The sequence below is a fragment of the Orycteropus afer genome, unplaced genomic scaffold (genome assembly GCF_000298275.1).
Source record: "Orycteropus afer afer isolate SDZICR_OR568_19922 unplaced genomic scaffold, OryAfe1.0 scaffold00077, whole genome shotgun sequence".
NCBI lineage: Eukaryota > Metazoa > Chordata > Mammalia > Tubulidentata > Orycteropodidae > Orycteropus > Orycteropus afer.
This window is the reverse complement of record NW_006921664.1, coordinates 4,520,146-4,540,597: the sequence shown is the minus strand read 5'-3', so window position 1 is coordinate 4,540,597 and position 20,452 is coordinate 4,520,146. Positions and strand designations below refer to the sequence as shown.

The window sequence follows — 20,452 nt, the reverse complement described above, 5'->3', positions numbered from 1 at the left end:
ATTTTCTTTATATTGAGGTGTAATCCGTACTGCAGACTGTAGTCTTTAATCTTCACCAGTAAGTGCTTGAGGTCATCCTCACTTTCAGCAAGCAAAGTTTTGTCATCTGCATATTGCAGGTTGTTAATGAGTGTTCCTCCAATCTTTATGCCACATTCTTCTTCATATAATCCAACTTCTCAGATTATTTGCTCAGCATACATGTTGAATAAGTATGGTGAAAGGATACAACCTTGGCACACTCCCTTCTTGATTTTGAACTATGCAGTATCCCCTTGATCTGTTTCATTGACAGCCTTCTGATCTGAGTACAGGTTCCTCATGAGTACGATTAAGTGTTCTGGAATTCCCATTCTTCTCAATGTTACCCATAATTTGTTATGATCCACACAATCAAATGCTTTTGCATAGTCAATAAAACATAAGTAAACATCTTTCTGGTATTCTTTGCTTCCAGCTAAGACCCATTTGACATCAGCAATGATATCCCTCATTCCACATCCTCTTCTGAATCCAGCTTGCTTTCTGGAAGCTCTCTGTCAATATACTGCTGCAACTGTTTTTGAATTATCTTCAGTAAGATTTTACTTGCATGTGATATTAATGATATTGTTTGATAATTTCCACATTCTGTGGGATCACCTTTCTTTGGAAGGGGTACAAATATGGATCTCTTCCAGTCAGTTGGCCAGGTAGCTGTCTTCCAAATCTCTTGGCATAACTGAGTACCTCCAGCAGGGCATCCATTTGTTAAAACATCTCAAAGGGTATTCTGTCAATTCTTGGAGCCTTGTTCTTCACCAATTCCTTCAATATAGCTTCAACTTCTTCCTTCAATACCATTGGTTCTTGACTATATGCCACCTCATGAAATGAATGAACATCAACCAATTGGTTTTGGTATAGTGACTCTGTGTATTCTTTCCATCTTCTTTTGATGCTTCAATATTTTGCCCATAGAATCTCAATATTGCAACTTGAAGCTTACATTTTTTCCTCAGTTCTTTCAGCTTGAGAAATGCCAAGTATGTTCTTCCCTTTTGATTTTCGAACTCCAGTTCTTTGCACATTTCATTATAGTAATTGGCTTTGTCTACTCGAGCTTCTCTTTGAAATCTTCTGTTCACCTCTTTTATCTTGTCATTTCTTCCATTTGTTTTAGTTACTCTCTGCTCAAGGGTAAGTTTCAGAGTCTCTTCTGACATCCATTTTGGTCTTTTCTTCCTTTCCTGTCTTTTTAATGACCTACTGCTTTCCTCATGAATGATGTGCTTGATGTCATCCCACAATTCCTCTGGTTTTTGGTCACTGGTGTTCAATGCATCAAATCTACTCTTTAAATAGTCTCTAAATTCAGGAGAGATATTATCAAGGTCGTATTTTGGCTCTTGTGAACTTGTTTTAATTGTCTCCAACTTCAACTTGAATGTGCACATGAGAAGTTGATGGTCTGTTCCACAATCAGACCCTGGCCTTATTTTGGATGAAGATACTGAACTTCTCCATCACCTCTTGCCACAGATGTAGTCAATCTGATTCCTGTGTATTCCATCTGGTGAAATCCACATGTATAGTCATCGCTTATGTTGTTGAAAAAAGGTATCTGAAATAAGTCGTTGGTCTTGCAAAATTCTATCCCAGTGATTCCCAGTGTTATTTCTATCACCAAGGCCAAGTATCAGTAACTCTTCTTCCCAACAGCCTAGGGATCTTTTTATTAAGACTTTAATATCCCAGATAGAATTCTAATGAAGAGAGGATGGTTTTTAGGTTTGGATTAGGTCTTATTTTATTTATTTGTATGTTTGTCTTGTGATATTTTATTTTATTACTTTATCACATCTTTTTCTGTGCTCTTTGACTTCTCAAAATATCATTACAAAACATTACCCCTTATAGTTTGTGTTTTTGTTTTTCAGTTTTCATAGAATCGATTCCAACTCATGGCAACCATGTGTGTCAGAGTAGAACTGTTCCATGTGTTTTGTTTTGTTTTGTTTTTTAACTTTTATTATACTTTGTGTGAAAGTTCATGGAGCAGATTCATTTTCAATTCAATTGTTCATATGCACTTTGTTTCATGACATTGATTGCAATCCCCACAATGTAACAGTTCTCTTCTCACTTCCTCCCTCTGGTTTCCTTTTGCCTGTGTCCTTTCCTATGAATTCTGAGCTCTGTCCCCACACAAATACTGCCCTTCTGATCTCCCAAGGTTGTTCTAAGGAGTGCTTACGTAGTGTAATTATTCAGCTCATAGGTCTGCATTGTTTGCCTCAAAGTTAAGCCATGGGAGTGAGTTCAATTCCAGGCCCAAAAGGTGACTAGGGGCCACAGTCTCAGCAGCCTCACCAGTCTCTATGAGACCAGGAAGGCTGGTATTTTTTATGCTTTTGAATTTTGTTCCACATTTTTCTCCCACTCTATCCAGCATCTCCAATTTTGATTCCCTTCTGAGTGGTTGGCCTTGGTAGCCAGGCATCTAGTTCTTCTGGTCACAGGGTCATGTAGACTAAGGTTCCTATGTTCTACTAGTCTCTAGTACTAATTATTTCCATATGTCTTTGATTTTCTTCCTTCTTCTTTGCTCCGGACAAGGAGAAAGCAATAGTTGCTTCTTAGATGGCTTTTCACAGGCTTTTTAGACCCCAGTCGCTACTCACCAAATTAGGATGTGTTGTTGTTGTTAGGTATCATCAAGTTGACCCTGACTCACAGCAACCCCTATGTACAACAGAAGGAAACACTGTCCAGTCCTGCACCATCCTCACAATTCTTGATATACTTGAGCCCATCATTACAGCCACTGTGTCAATCCATTTCTTTGAGGGTTTTCCCCTTTTTCGCTGCTCCACTACTTTATCAAGCATGATATCCTTCTCCAGGGACTGGTCCCTTCTGACAACAAGACCAAAATATGCAAGATGATGTTTGGCCATTCTTGGTTCTAAGGCATATTCCAGCTGTACTTCCAAGAGAGATTTTTTTGTTCTTCCATGGTATTTTCAGTATTCTTCACCAACACCACAGTTCAAAGGCATGAATTCTTCTTCATTGTCCAGCTTTCACATGCATATGAGGCAACTGAAAATGCTATGGCATGGGTGATGCATACCTTAGTCTTCAAAGTGACATCTTAGCTCTTTCACACTTTAAAGAGGTCGGTTGCAAGCAGATTTTCCCAGTGCAATACTTCATGTGATTTCTTGAGTGTTGCTTCAGTAAGCATTGATTGTGGATCCAAGTAAAATGAAAACCCTAGCAACTTCTATGTTTTCTTCATTTATCTTGATGTTGGTTATGGGTCCAATTGTGAGGATTTTTGTCTCCTTTATGTTGAGATGTAATCCATACTGGAGTCTTAGATCTTCATTGGTGAGTGCTTCAAGTCCTCTTCACTTTCAGCAAGCAAGCAAGGTTGTATCATCTGCATATTACATATTGCTAATGAGTCTTCCTCCAATCCTGATGCCACGTTCTTCTCCAGATAGTCCAGCTTCTCATATTACTTGCTCAGCAAACAGATTGAATAAGTATGGTGGAAGGATACAACCCTAATACACACCCTTCCTCATTTAAACCATGCGGTATCCCCTTGTTCTGTTTGAATGACTACTTCTTGGTCTGTGGTACAGGTGCCTCATGAGCACAATTAAGTGTTCTGTAATTCCCATTTTTTCCAATATGTCTTCTTGAGCTGCCCTTTGAAATCTTCTGTTAAGCTCTTTTATTTCACCATTTCTTCCATTCACTTTAGCTACTCTCCATTTAAGAGCAAGTTCAGTCTCTTCTGACATCAATTTTGGTCTTTTCTTCCTTTCCTGTCTTTTTAATGACCTCTTGCTTTCTTCATGTGTGATGTTCTTGAGTCATCCCACAACTCCTTTGGTCTTCAGTCATTGGTGTACAATGGATCAAATTTGTTCTTCAGATGGTCTCTAAATTCAGGTTGGATATAATCGAGGTCATATCTTGCTCTTCAGCTTCAACTTGAACTTCCATATGAGCAATTGATGATCTTTTCCACAATCAGCACCTGGTCTTGTTTTGACTGATGTTATTGAGATTCTCCATCACCTCTTTCCACAGACTGTAGTTGACTTGATTTCCATGTATTCCATTTAGTGAGATCCATGTGTAAAAAGTCACAATTTTCGTTGTTGAAAACATGTATTTGCAATGAGTAAGTCATTGGTCTTGCAAAATTCTAGCATACAATCTCTGGCATCAGTTCTTTCACCAAGGCCATATTTTCCAATTACCAATGCTTCTTAGTTCCCAACTTTTGCTTTCCAATCACCAGTAATTATCAACACATATTGCTTGCACATTTGATCAATTTCAGACTGCAGAAGTTGGTAAAAATTTTCAATATCTTCTTCTTTTGCTTTAGTGGTTGGTGCATGAATTTGAATAGTAGTAGTATTAACTGGTCTTCCTTGTAACTGGATATTATCAGTTATTATCCTGTCACTGAAGCCTTTTAGTTCAGGATAGATTTTTAATATTCTTTTTGAATATTTGAATATTGAATGAAACACTATTTCTCTTCAATTTGCCATTACAGCATAGTAGACCATATGATTGTCTCATTCAAAATAGCCAATTCCAATCCATTTCAGCTCACTAATATGTAGAATATGTAGACTATACTAATATGCAGAATATCAATCTTTATGTGCTCCATTTCCAGTTTTCCTAGATTCATACTTTATACATTCCACATTCCAATTATTAACAAATGTTTGCAGCTGTTTCTTCTCATTTTGAGTCCTGCCTCAGCAGCAAATGAAAGTCCTGAAAGTGTCACTCCATCCACGTTATTAAGGGCAATTCTATTTTGAGGAGCCAACTCTTCCCCAGTTATATTTTGAGTGCCTTCCAACTTGAGGGACTCATCTTCCTGCACTATATTAGACAGTGTTGCACTGCTATTTATAAAATTTTCAGTGGCCAATTTTTTCAGAAGTGGATAGTCTCATCCTTCTTCCCAGTATGTCTTAGTCTGGAAGTTCTGCTAAAACCTGTCCACCAAGGGTGATCCTGCTGGTACTGGAAATACCAGTGGCATAGCTTCCAGCATCACAGCAACACTCAAGCCACCACAGTATGACAAGCTGACAGACGAGTGGTGTAGAACAATGATTTTGTGTACTATGTTATGCCGATTGAGTTTGATGTCCTCCATGGGTTTTCAGTATTTGATTTTTCAGAAGTAGATCACCAGGAATTTTTTCCAAGGCAGCTCTGGGTAGACTTTACCCTCCAACTTTTCATTTAGCAGCCAACTGCATTCATTGCTTGTACCACTCAGGGATTCTTTCTAGGGACTAAAAGTCATTAGCTTCACTTTGTAGCTACACCCATCCACTTTTCCCCCTATTTTGCTACAGGACTTACCATGAATAAAAGATGCCATAAAAACAAAGAATTCCTGAAAGGAAAAGGACTGTGAGCCAGTCCAGCTTTTCAGGAAATTTGAGGTGTCACAGGAACACTTCACACATGCCAGCCTCTTGTCCTCACCACTGAGCTCCACACAACCAAAAAAAAAAAAAAAAAAAACTCTGCCATCGAGTTGAATCCAACCCATAATGAACCCTCCTTGGGTTTCTGAGGCAGCATCTCTATGGAAGTATATTGCCCAGTCTTCCTTCTGAGCAGTGGCTGGTGGGTTTGAACCACCAGCTTTCTGATTAGTAGTCAAATGCCTTAGGCACTACACCAGCAGAGAGTTCTACAGGGGTGATGCAATCCTGTCCTGGTCATACATTAGCACTGTGGCATGAGAAGGCTATGTTCCTGTCTAGACCAAGCACTGGCAAGTGGGGGCCTTCAGGATCAGGCACAGGAGGAATAAGGCAGACCTCAGGGCAAGTACATGGGGGTTCTCCTGACATTTCCATTTAGGACCATCCAGGGCTCTGGTAGCATAGTGCTTAAGGCAATTGACTGCTAACCAGAAGGCTTGTAGTTCAAACCCACCAGCTACTCCTCGGAAGGAAGGTTGGGCAATCTACTTCCGTAAGTGATACTGCCTCAGAAACCCAAGAAGGGGTCGTTATGAGTCAGGTCCCACTCAGCACACAACAACAACAACAAGGGAGGATTATCAGACAAGCTTTTCCTGGAAGTGCAACTCTTCTGCTTTAGGGCATATATGTGCCACTTGTTCCAAGGAATCAGACAGGGCTTCAAGGCACACTTACTTGCAATAATAATTCAGTCCCAGAATTCTGGGGCTTCTGCTGACACCTCTACAAAGGCCCAGAAATCAGCTGGCAAGGAACTTACAGAATGTGAATCTCATGTAGTAATAATATGTTCCCCTCTTGCACTGACCACATCTGAGATCATTTCTTAATAGTAAAATAAGGCTGATATAGTTTATAGCTGGTTTACTAGTATATATCTGATGTCCCTGAGTAGAACAAATGATTAGTGCTCTCAGCTACTAACTGAAAGGTTGGAAGTTCAAGTCCACCCTGAAGCACCTCAGAAAAAAAGGCCTGGCAATCTATTTCTGAAAAATCAGCTATTGAAAGCACTATGGAGCACAGTTCTAGTCTGAGCCACATAGGGTTGCCATGAATTGAAGTTGATGGCAACTGGCCATTTAGTCCTATACTTCTAAAGGGATTTGCTTGACAAATGGAAGACACCCATTTCTAGTTATCCCACTCTCTCCAACTAGTCTATTCACATCATTAAGGCTATGATTGTTAGTGTGCAGTGTTTTCTAGTGCTCCTGAATGATAGTTATGCTCCCTTTTGGTTCACAGTTTCAGACTGAATCACATATACATCCAAACACAGTGCATCTTTGAAAAAACACCCTCACCAATTTTTTCTCTTCCATTCAGAGCACACACATGTTTCAACCGATTGGATCTTCCACCATATCCATCATACTCAATGCTATATGAGAAGCTGTTAACAGCAGTTGAAGAAACCAGCACCTTTGGACTTGAGTGAGAAAATGCAAACTCGAGGGTCTGACATTTACCTAAACAGTGTCATCAGCCTTTCTGGGATGATTCTCCTTTCCCTTAATCAGCTCTCCTTTGATTTTGGTATTCGATGATTTTTATTTTCCAACAAAATCAGGATTGACAAAAAGCTGTGCATGAAGAACTGCCTTCTTCTAAGATCTAACCTTCAGGCTTCTCTCCTCTGTCTTCGATGAACTGCTAGCCTGTATGCAATATTAAAAAAAAAAAAAAAACAGATGTCTCAAGGTCTGTGTATACCTCCATTACTAACAATGAAATATGAATGCAAGTTATGCTACACTTGACCAAATGGTAATAAATGTTTACTTCCATTTATATAATTTAAGGGGAAATTTGAGCATTAAGCATTCCAAGCTTTTCTATGCCCATGTCTCCTGAGCAGAACCACCATTTTTTATAATTTCTAACAACCAAATCCAGAACTTAGGAGTTGATCAACTCTTTCTTTTCCTCCCACTCTTCCCATGCATACCATCCATCCAAAGGACAACAGTAGCAAAACCGAAATTTTTATACATTGAACTCATAATTCGTATATGGCATCAGTCCCATTATCTGGAACTAGCCTAGACACATGGTGCAAATATGACACTTTCCGAAAAATATCAACAGCAAGAAAGATATCCCCTACTGATGTAATGCAGTGCATCCCAATGGTTGCAAGGAGTGTGGACTCAATTTGAGTTCAGAGAAGTCTAGAAGGAGAAGCATCCCCAGTGAATACTCACCACCACACAAGAAACACAAACTTGTGCACATGCCCACGAAGAAAATTTCATGATGTAACATAAAGGATGAGGCCTCTACCCCCACTGAGTTGTATAGAAGGCAATGAAGCAAACAGGAGAAAGGGAAGGACATATTACATTGGCTTGAATACCTGAGTTCTGTACTGTTTTGTTTTGTTTCATTTTGTTTTAATCTAGCTACAGTTCTCTTTCACAAATGGAAAAAAATTATAATCTCATGACTTTTGTTAAAACCAGATATTGCTTGATTGGCAGACAAACTTTTTTTTTTTAACTTTGATTTTGGTTTTTATGTGCATATATATATTTTTTTACTCCTAGTTTTTAAATTCCTTCACATCTGATTGTCCACAGAGACCACACTAAATAAGAAGCTGCAGAGAATGATGGTGCTTGTTAGAGATCAAGGGCAATCTAACACTTCTCCTTCATCCATGGCAATTTTCCTGGAGCAGAACCTAACACTCAAAAGGCACGCTGACTTGTGTCAAAATAAATATCCAGTTTCTTTTAGCATTCAGTAAAAAGATATCTCAGAAAATCTTAGTGTTTTCAGAAAAACAGTTGCAGGCTCCAAAAACAGCCTAACTGGTTGCATTTGAAATCAACCCAACGATAACAGTCATTTGCTATTTTTCTAACCTTATTGTCCATGTTGTCTGAAATATGTCATAAGTGAAAGTGTTTTTCTTCACTGGGAAAAGAGGAGCTAAAAGGGCCCCACTATTAAAATGCCACATTATTGTTTTCAATACATAAAGACTAAGGTGGAATGTGAGAAATATAAGACAAAGTTAATTTAATATGAAGTCATGCCTGTGCTCATCACATCAGTTTGTGTTTGGATAGTGTATTATTTGTCTTCCCCGTGCTCTGAAATCAAATTGTTTTTGTAACAATTATTTACAATGCCCAGTATCCCTTGCTGTTGTGATGCCAATCAGGGAATATATGCTATAGAAATACAGTCTTCTATTGTTGTCTGAAAAGACTATTTAATGGAAATAGGATGGAATGTGTAAGTTATATGATACAGAATTTGAGGGATCTGTAAAATTCAGGACACATTTCAGCATCTGAAAAATAATGGATTCCAAAGGAGCTTTTATTTACTTATTAAATCAGAACACAAAGATTATGCGAATCATTTTGCCAAACCTTTAGCCAAACTCTTTGAACAGCATATAGAGAGTATCTTTCATTTTTAGAAATTGGTTTTATATACATATATAATATGCATGAGTATATAAATACTCATTAATTCAAGCATTCAACACTTTTTTTTTAGTACCTTTATTATTTTTTAGGCATTGGCAAGTGAGAAAACTGTCTAAGAGATAGAACTTGCTCTCAGCGAGCTTTACAATTTACACAAATATCTAATTAATGAGCTTATTCTACCTATGTTTAAGGAGCTCTGGTGGTGTAGTGGTTAAGGCATTTGGCTGCTAACCAAAAAAAAGTCAGTGGTTCAAACCCACCAGCTACTCTGCAGAAGAAAGATGAGGCAGTCTGCTTCCATAATGATTTACAGCTTTGGAAACCCAATGGAGGTCGCTATGAGTTGGATTCAACTCGATGGCAGTCAATTTGGTTTTTGGTTTTACTGCCTTGGAAACCCAGGGAGGGGTCGCTATGAGTCAGAACCAATGTGATGGCAGTGAGTTTGGTTTTTGGAGTTTTTTTAATGAAGGTCCCTGGGTGGCACAAATGATTTGTGCTTGGCTACTAATTGAAAGGTTGGTGGTTCAAACCTACTGTGGAAGAAAGCCCTGGTGTTTGTTTCCGTAAAGATTACAGCCAAGAAAATCTTATGGAGCTCAGTTCTACTCTGTAATACAAGGAGTTGCCATGAGGAAGAATTGACAGCAATATGTTTGGTTTTTTTTGGATTGGTCTACCCGTATGCAGAAGGAACAGGGGATCTTAGGAATATATATATAGATAACTTGGGCATAAATGTTTTTTCAACTAATGTTTCTTTATCCCCTCCCTTGATGCCATGATTAAAAATGTACCCTAAAAAGCATAAAAGGAAGGAGTAGTATTCATGAAGTAAAAAATTCCATAAAGAAACAGTGATGTCAGACAGCTGAGAGAATGCAAACCTTGCTTAGTGGGGCCCCAGCATTCCAATACAGCCTTTCATAGAATCCCTGAGGAAGGAAAACAAAGAGAAGCAAAGAAGATATAGATTCTTTTTCTTTTTCTTTCTTTTTTTTTTTTTTTTTTTTTTGTGATTTGGGTGAAGAGATACAGATTCTTTTTATCTCTCTATTTCCAAAATGGGTTTCATCATCTATATATATAATGGAACAACTATAGACTGACTGACTTATGCCATTAACTTCATGAGATGGGAGTATAAACTATTCCAAATCTATAATTTATCGGGTAAGGCAGAAGATCTATTTGTTACCACCTGTAATTTTTTCCCTTTGGTTTAAGGTATAAGTTTTCTCCACAGACACAAATTACAAAATTAATCAATTATGTAAGCCACAACCCACCTAAAAGAAAATATTTTAAATCTAGTTTTAGTTAAGAATGTTATACACTTTAATTGGGAACAAACAAGACAATAAATAAGAGAAAAATTATGAGTTACAATTTTGAAAAATGTTTTTAAAGTTCTATAAATATTGGAATAAAAGTTTCATAGCTATCACAACATTTTACCACTTTATTTATAAAAGTAGAAGTTGAATCTGCAGGGCCAGAAGTACTCTAAAGCTACTGAATTCTTTGTAAATTTCTATGTATATAAGTCAATGATGGTGTTGAAATTTTTTTATGACCATTACTAATGTAACACAAAACGAAACATTGTTTGGAGAGTAGTGAGAAAAAATTAAGGAAGGGAGATATGTGATAATTTTGACAGACTTTAAATATGCAAGATCTAAATGTTTTGGTTTTTTTTTTTTTTTTTTTTTTTTAGTATATGACCGTACATCCACTACCAATAAGTATATTTGTGTAACAAGATAATAATCTGGATTTCCCAGGACATTTCTAACGTTACATCTATTGCATTGTCAATCCATTGTGTCAAACCATAGGTCCAAAATTTGGGTTTGGAAAATTTCTCAATTGCCACAAATGTTTTCCCAGTCAAGATGAAACACTTTCAAATGAAAGTAGTTAGAACTTTACATAACAAATGTGGTGCTTTATTATTATTATTAAGTATTTCCGTGTTCGTTGTTAAAATTACTGCAATACTATATCATAAAAATCTGGGATAGATGTTCCAGCCATCATGAGGTCCAAAACAGAAAGTGTTATTTTCCTGTTAGTGATATGTAGCCCCTTTGTTTTAGTAGAAAAACAGGTGCCTAGAGGTAGTATATAGAGTAAATATTGTTCCATTAGCCTACTTCCTGCAGCTTCCAATTTATCTAAGGAACTGTCTACAATAATTTTGTTACTGGTCTTTGTGCTAGTCAATAGCAGGAGAAGTCCACATGGTTGGGCTTATTTTGCCTACATTGACAAGAAAAATGTCATGTGATACTCAGGCCGCGCTTTCTCTTCCATCATACCACCAACAAGGAATGTCAATAAACTCACTTTGGTATGGCATCGTGTGTGCTCCTTATTGCAGATGAAAGTCTAGGGTAACGCATGTCAACTATGTAGTTCTGGTATCATACCTATGCTCTTGCTGGACATAGCAATAAAACAACACAGAAAGCTTCCAGCTGCTATGATACATAATCCTCTGAAGAATTATTTTTCAAAAAAGCATAGTGTGTACTCACAAACCTGTGAATAAAAGAACAGCTTTTGTAACAAGGTCCTTGTGTATGCCTATTAGAACTCCACCCCAACCATATGGCTATGCTTTGTGAGCATACTTCATGTCAAACCAGGCACGCACCAGTTGATGTGAGTCCCTACTTGTCTAAATGGTTCTAAAAAGGCTTTGGCCCATGGCTTAACGTCCAGTGTGAGCCTAGGATGAGGGTTAGCAGTAGGCAAAAATGTCGGGTACAATGGCACGTATCACAACTCCCAATAATGCAAAGGCATTAACACCTTCCAAGGCTCTAAAAGACAAACCCTGTAGTTTTCACTGGGAAGTCAGAAGCTGATTTATTCCTTGAGGGAAAAATATATTTTATTATTAGAAATAAACTGTAGGTAGAATTGAGAGAAAGAAGAACTGGATGAACTAATTTGGAGATGATGTTACAATATTGCATTTTCTTACATGTACTGGGTTTACTTTATACTTCTTCTAACTAAAAAATTTTTTTTCCTTTGGATATTAGAAAAAAGTTAGCCAGGGTCATAATTTATGGAGATGAGTAGATTCTATTATTTTGTAATTTAATCTTATCATTTTTCTGAAATCAAGATTAGTTTTAGTATCTCCTCATTTCTATGACCATACTTTTCCAATAACTGTAAAACACATTGATTTGAAACTGTACCAAAAAAATGTTACACGTACAGCATATATTCAAGAAACACTTGTGATAGTTGGAGCTGTGTGTCAACTTGGCTGGACCACAGTTCTGTGTGGTTTAAGCAGCTGTGATGTGGGTTATTCCCATGATGGGATAACATGTATGTTTTGAGCAGCCAATCCATCAAAAGGGAATTTCCCTAGGGGTGTGGCCTGCTTCCAATATATTTATGGACATCCTGGGAAAAGAGATACTCTTCTGTGGATATGGATTCTGTTGTGCTGCCTACAACTGCCCTGAGCGAACAGTCCACCATTCGGCCTAGAGATCTTGGATTCATCACTCGTTGGAGTCAACAGCTGGTATACTGCCTGCCAACCTTGAGCTCATCAGCCCCTGCAGCTGCCTGAGTTGGGAAAAGCCTCCAGCTTGATGTTTGATCCAAGAACCTGGGACTTGGACCCAATCTGGACCAAGAACCAGCTTCTATAAGTGTGCGAGCCATTTACCTAAGATAAATTTCTCCAAATGTATATAAAAGCTTTACTGGTTTTGCTTCTACAGAGAACCCAGCCTAACACAACACTTAAATATGTTTATAAAGGATGGTTGTCTAGTAGAGTAAATGAAGAGAGTTCTGGAGGGCCAAGCTTCTCTTCTAACCTGTAAGAGTGCTATAGGAATCATCACATTTATAGCTCGGACACTTAGGTACTTTTGTCTGCCTACTTATCTTGGAGATGAGGAATCTGACACCAGGAGAGGTGACTTGTTCAGGGTCACTGTCTTAGGCCAGGATCTCTAGAGAAGCAAAAAACAGTAAAGCTTATACATATGTATGTATGTATGTATGTATGTGCATATATATATACATATGCATATACATATACATATACATATACTGGTAGCATAATGCCTAAGGGACTTGACTGCTAACCAGAAGGCTGGCGGTTCAAACCCACCAGCCACTCCTTGGAAGGAAGGTTGGGCAATCCTACTTCTGTAGTGATACTGCCTCGGAAACCCAAGGAGGGGTCGCTATAAGTCGGGGCCGACTCAACGGCGAACAACAACAACAACAACATATATATATTAGAAAAATGGCTCACACAGTAACAGAGGTTGGCAAGTCCCAAGTTCCGGGATCAAACATCCAGCTGGAGGCTTTTCCCAACTTCACAGCTTCAGGTGCTGATGAGCTCAAGATTGGCAGGCAGTATAACATGCTGCTGCTGACTTTGATGGATGACAAATCCAAGATCACCAGGTTCACAGGACAGTTGTAGGCAGTACAATAAGATCCAGATCCACAGAAGGTTCCCAAATTTTCCCAGGACATCCATTTATATATTGGAACCAGGCCACACCCCTAAGGAAACTCCATTTCAACTGATTGGCTGCTCAAAGCATATACATCAGGTTGCATCATGGGAACAACCACATCACAACTGCTTAAACCACTTAGAACTATGGTCTAACCAAGTTGACACAAAACCCCAACAAGCTTTACCTTGGAGTGAAAGATATGCCCTGCTTCAGCAAAATACCTTTTTGGGTCCTGAGCCCCTGGGCCTGTTTTAACCATTGGGGAATTTGCCATGAGGGTGAAGATGTGGAACAGACAGAAGCCAAGGGTGTGACACACACAACTCCAGACATCCACAGCCAAAATGTATTCACCAAAAGACATGGGCCATTTACTACCACAGCTCCGCCTTTCTACCAATTTTAACAGCTCTCATTAGCCCCAACAGTAATGTAGTAATACTAATAATCATTACCATGTAGTTTTCATGTATTACTCTGTGAAATAGCTAATTTTATGTGCCCATTTTAAGCTGAATAAAGAGACACAGAGAAGTTAAATAACTTGCCCAAAGTTGCACAACTAGTCAATGGTAAATGTTAAAACAGTCCTCCAGGGTCTCTGCATCTGTCAAACAGACCACATAATTAGAAGCCTCAGGCCTGGAATATTCCTTGATACTGAAGTGTGAAATCTGATTTTCTCACTATCTCTCAGTTTCTTCTACTTATCAGAGAACTTCTCTCCCTGTTCTGCATACACATTAAACTTTCTCTGTTCTGCTTGTACATGCATGACATATGGTGCCAACTCCATTTCTATATATGTTCTCAGTGGGGAAGGAATGGAATCCTTCAATTGCAGCATGAGAGGGGTGCATGCCAACCACCAGCCCTGCATCAGCTGTAGGAGGTGACCTGCTAGTCATGGACAACCAGCATCCACTACTGAGGCTGACCTTGCTTTGTCTTATCTCTATGGGAGTAAAGTATTGTTCCATCTAATGGCTGTGTGTAAATTGTGCTTTTCTTGTCAACTCTGGACCTTGGCTCAGCAGTCTATATAACTAGACTTGAATACATGGAGTCTTACTCCAAGGCCCATGCACCCAACCTCTACCACACACTGTTTTCATTCAGGTAACCATTTATGATCACTTACTACATTCTGGGTCCTGTGCTAGGGCACATGGGAAATGGCAGTCCTTGTCCTCAGGGAGTTCATGCTTAAGCAATGTAACAATTTATTCTCCTTAATTTGAGATTGATCCCTGATTTTAATGAGAGTAGTACCATACCCTTACCCTGCTTCTGGGTATAATATGGTGATACTGAAAAAAGAAGAAGAAATGAACAATATGCCACAGGGAAAAGAGAACCAGAGCAATTGGTTCTGCTGGAGAGGAAATGCAAAAGAATGTATTCATATGGAGACAGAATTGGAGCATGCATAAAATTAGGGGAAGTAATTTAGATTTATTAGCAAAAGGAAACATATTACTCTTCCTGAAATAGCAAACAGAGCAGGGAGAGAGGTGATGCTTAATAATTAAGTGAATAAATCAAAGAAGAACCTTGACAGCTTGAGTAGCTGTGAAAAAAACAGCCACAAGAGAGATTTATTGTTTAATGTCTGAAAGGTCTGAGTTGTGTTAAAACTTAATTAATTGAATCAGCCATTGGAACACTTGAATAAACCCAAGAACTTGTATTTCTTTTCATTTGATTCCAAAGACTACATCTTGTAGGGTTTTCTCTTTTCCCATATAGAGTTATGCAATCCCTATAACTTTTCAAATGTAATAAAAATTGGATCATGACTTATCTTGCCCAGATATTTATATTTGTCCATTCTTACTCTTATAGTAGGAGTTCTGGTAGCATAGTGCCTAAAGCACTTGACTGCTAACCAGAAGGCTGGCGGTTCAAACCCACCAGCCACTCCTCAGAAGGAAGGTTGGGCAATCTACTTCCGTAGTGATACTGTCTCAGAAACCCAAGGAGGAGTCGCTATGAGTCAGGTCCGACTCGATGGCACATAACAACAACAACAACATTCTTACAGTAAGAGAAAATAAATGACAATGTCCAGCATCTCTTTACTAAGACTTTGGCAGATTGGATAAAATGGACCTCGTTCTTCACCTTCTCCTGTAGCCACACTCCTGTGGGTAGGCACTTTGCCCCACTATTTTGGCCAAAGTAATGCAAGGAGAGGCGTGAAAAGTACTGGCACAATTGAGCTGCATCTCTCTCTCTCTCTCTTGCTGCTCTTTTATCACCAAGAGGAGTACGTGCCTGGGGAAAGAAGTGGATGAATGAGTAGGAGAAACCAAAGATCAGGCTAGATCAACCAACAGCTGTGGAATAGCAGGTATTTCAGAAAACTCAGTCAAGGTCAGTAGAGCCACCTAGCAAATCTCCAGCTGTCCCCAGAGACATGAGCAATAAAATCCTATGGTTAAATGTCAGTAGTATTCTGTGATCATTGTGGAATGTTGTTATGGCAATAGGTAATTGATTTAAAAACCATTAGGGATCATTTTGAAGACATTTGAACACTGAAAGTTTATTTTAACCTTGTGAGTGCATCCACTATACATAATAGCCATTGCTTATTTCAAATAAAGAATGATACTGGAGAAAGAAGGGAAATTGGCATATATGCATAAGCTTTTTAGAAAATAATTTGGTAATATGTGTCAAGAGATTTTTTTTTTTTTTTTAAGTATCCATTGCCAGGTTCTGGTTCAAAATTGTGTCTCACAGTTCTCAAAGAGACAGTTTTCTACAGATAATAAACATTCCTAAGTGCTCATTCCTGGTTTAAAAAAAAAAAATCTCAGCAAAATAGGAACAGAAGGTATTTCCTCAACATAATGAAGGGCATATATGCAAAAGCAACAGCCAATATTATTCTCAACAGACAGACTCAAAGCATTCCCCTCATGAATGTGAACCAGGCAAGGATGCTTTCTATCACCACTTCCATTCAATATTGTATTGGAAGTCCTAGCTAAAGCAAGAGAGAGAAATAAAAGGCAAAGTTGGCAAAAAAGAAGTGAAACTATTTCTGTCTGCAGATAAAATGATTCTATACATAGAAAATCCAAGACTCAACAGCAAAACTATTAGAACTAATTGAAAGTTTGAGCAAAGTGGCAGGATACGAGATCAACATACAAAAATCAGTTGGATCCCTCTACATCAAAAAAGAGATCTCTGAAAAGGAAATAAAGAAAACAATACTATTTACAGCAGTTACCAAAAAGCTTAGGAATAAATTTCATCAGGGGCACAAAAGACATATACAAAGAAAACTATAAAACACTACAAGAAACTATAACAGACTTACATAAATGGAAAAATATTCCATGCTAATGGATAGGAAGACTGAACATTATAAAAATGTCAATACTACCCAAAGTAATCTATGCATTCAATGCAATCCCAATCTAAATTCCATCAACATTCTTTAAAGACATGGGAAAAAGCAATCATTAATATTATATGGAAAGGAAAGAGAGCACGGGTAAGCAAGGCACTACTACCGAAGAAAAACAAAGTAGGAAGTCTCATGCTCTCCAATCTCAAAACCTACTACATAGCCACAGTAGTCAAAACTGCCTGGAATTGGTACAATGATAGACACATAGACCAGTGGAACAGAAATGAGAGTCCAGAAATAGATCCATCTACCTATGGACAGCTGATCTTTCACAAATGGCCAAAACCCATTTAATGGGGAAGAGATAGTCTCTTTAACAAATGGTGCTGGCAAAAATGGAATCCATTTCCAGAAAAATGAAACAAGATCCAAACCTCACACCATACACAAAAAAATTAACTCAAGAGGGATCAAAGACCTAAATGTAAAATCCAAAACTATAAAGCTCATGAAAGATATAATAGGGGCAAATTTAGGGCCCCTGATTTATGGCATAAATAGACTATCAAGCATAATCCAAAATGCACAAACAGCCAAAGAGAAACCAGATGACTGGGACGTTCTAAAAATTTAATTCTTATGAGCATCAAAAGACTTCTCCAAAAGAGTAAAAAGAGAACCTACAGATTGGGAAAAAATAGGCAATGATATATCTGACAAGACATTTATCTCTCAAATGTATAAAATCTTCAACATTTCCACATCAAAAAGATAAAAAATCCAATTTAAAAATGGGCAAAGGACATGAACAGACTCTTCACCAAAGAAGACATTTAAGCAGCCAACAAATACATGAAGAAATGCTCATTATAATTATCCACTGTTGTTGTTGTTGTTATGTGCCGTCGAGTCGGCCCCGACTCATAGCGACCCCTCCTTGGGTTTCCGAGGCAGTATCACTACGGAAGTAGGATTGCCCAACCTTCCTTCCGAGGAGTGGCTGGTGGGTTTGAACCGCCAGCCGTCTGGTTAGCAGGCAAGTGTCTTAGCCACTATGCTACCAGAGATGCAAATCAAAGCAACAATGAGATATCATCTCACTCCAGCAATAACAGCAAAGTTCAATAGGCTAGAAAACAACAAATGCTGGTGAGGATGTGCTAGTGGGACTGTAAAATGGAACAGCCACTGTGGAAAATGTTATGGCACTTATTTAAAAAATTGGAAATAAAAATACCATTTGATCCAGTAGTCCTATTACTAGGAATATATTCTAAAGAGGTGAGACCTGGGACATGAATAAGTATATGCACGCCCATGTTCATCACAGCACTATTTACAATAGCAAAGAGATTGAAACAGCCTAAATGCCCATCAACAGATGAATAGATAATGAAACCATCATACATACACACAATGGAATACTATGCAACACTAAAGAATAGTGAAGAATCAGCGAATCGTTCTTAATATGGATGAACCTGGAGAACATTATGCTGTATGAAATAAGTCAATCACGGAAGGACAAATATTGTATACTTTTTATATATGGAAGCAGACCACATCCCTAACACAGCTACTCAGCTGCTCCAGTAGATTCCCCATGAAGTTAATTACCAATTTCACCATGGGGAATAACTACATCCAGCTGCCCAGCCACTCAAAACCAGACCCAGCCAAGCTGACACATAACCTTAACTACAACCACTCCTCGGAAGGAAGGTTGGGCAATCCTACTTCCGTAGCGATACTGCCTCGGAAACCCAAGGAGGGGTCGCTATGAGTCGGGTTTCACTCGACGGCACATAACAACAACAACACCACCATAGCATTCATTCATTCAATTTATTGAATTTATTTAACAAATGTTTATCTAATCTGTGTCAGGCACTGTTCTAAGCACTGGAAATCCATCAGAAAATAAATAAAATAAAAATATATTTACAAACATACAAACAAATGAATAATGTAGTATGTTGAAAGGTGTTAAATGCTATGGACAAACATAAAGCAGGGAAATGAGATAAGGACTACTAAAATAAGAAAGGTTACAAATACAGTTTTTAGGGAAAGTATCTATGAAATGACATTTGAGCAAAATCTTGAAAGAGAAGAAGCAGCAAGCCTTGAATCTACCTGTCAAAGACAGCTCCAGGCAAAGGCAGCAGCAAGCCCAAAAGCCCTTGAAATGGCAGTATTTTTTGGTTTAGTTGAGCATGTTAAGGCTTATAGTTTCCTACATTTTTTTCAGAAGGGCCAGGAGTAAAAATAGAAGGCAATACTTCTCCAGTTCTATAGAGCTTCACTTAGATGGATGTTTATCAGGCTCTGCAAATTTGGCTCAGTACTTGTCTATCCACCTGTTATCCAGGCATCGACCTAGATAAGTACACCAGTAGCAAATGAATAGGATGTGGAGCCAAAGAAAATACACACAAAAACACACTATTCCTTAGCAAAATCTTGGTCTAATTTATTCACTGAAGGAAGAGTAATTTTAGGCCCTATGAAAAATATCAGCAAGGAAAAGGATTAGCACACTGAAGACTCAAAGGAAGAGCTCATCCCTGAAACTAATGCCTATGGGAAATAGTTGAAATTCTTAGAAAATTTCAAACTGATGTACTGAATAGGTAGCAAGAAGATATAACTCCTAAGAAACAGAAGTAGAAAACATAACAAGATGAACTGATGAAAAAAAAATAAACCAAAGCAAAAAAACAAACAACTGTACAGTTCTGATCAAGATGGAGAACTAAGCTGACTTGGGAACCACCACCAATCTTGTGCTTGAAATGCATTAGAAGATAGATAAAGGATTTTTTTTTTTTTTTTTTTAGGAGTAATACATAACTAGCAGAAAGTCATAGCGGGAAGTAAGCCATTTGTCTTTAGCTAGGTTCTCTAAGAGGAGCTCTGGTGGGGTAGTGCCTAAGGCATTTGACTGCTAACCAGAAGACTGGTGGTTCAAACCCACCAGCCATTCCTTGGAAGGAAGGTTGGGCAATCTACTTCCGTAGTGATACCGCGTGGGAAACCCAAGGAGCACAACCTGTGAAGCATACATATATAGAGAGAAAGAGAGATTTATTTCAAGGAAACAGCTCACACAATTGTGGAGGTTGACAGGTCCCAAACCGGTAAGTCCGATGGCAGACTTCTCCAGCCTTCTGGTTAGCAGTCAAATGCCTTAGGCACTATGCTACCAGAGCTCCCTTAAACCATACACAATCTCTAAATAGAGACAATTATAGAGTCATACTTGCACCTAAGGGAGCTCTGGTGGCGTAGCGCCTAAGGCATTTGACTGCTAACCAGAAGGCTGGAAGTTCAAACCCACCAGCCACTCCTCGGAAGGAAGGTTGAGCATTCTACTTCCGTAGTGATACTGCCTCAGAAACCCAAGGAGGGGTCGCTATGAGTCGGGTCTGACTCAACGGCACATAACAACAACAACAACACTTGCACCTAATAAGACACAGCTAACACATATATAACTGAAAGCACACTAGCCCCATTTACATCTCATATTTTATAATGATTGAAATGGTTGATGGGCCAATGAACCAACAATCTGCAAAT

The 20,452-nt window shown here is 38.5% G+C and overlaps 1 protein-coding gene across 1 annotated transcript in view; it reads left to right on the top strand.

The window, feature by feature from the left end:
• Positions 1 to 6,975, top strand: part of HECW1 (HECT, C2 and WW domain containing E3 ubiquitin protein ligase 1) — a 438,073-nt gene extending 431,098 nt beyond the window's left edge. The window contains exon 27 of the mRNA XM_007941232.2: positions 6,864 to 6,975. Coding sequence (XP_007939423.2) covers positions 6,864 to 6,975 — 112 coding nt within the window. The remainder of the gene's footprint in view (positions 1 to 6,863) is intronic.
• The last annotated feature ends 13,477 nt before the right edge of the window (positions 6,976 to 20,452 follow it).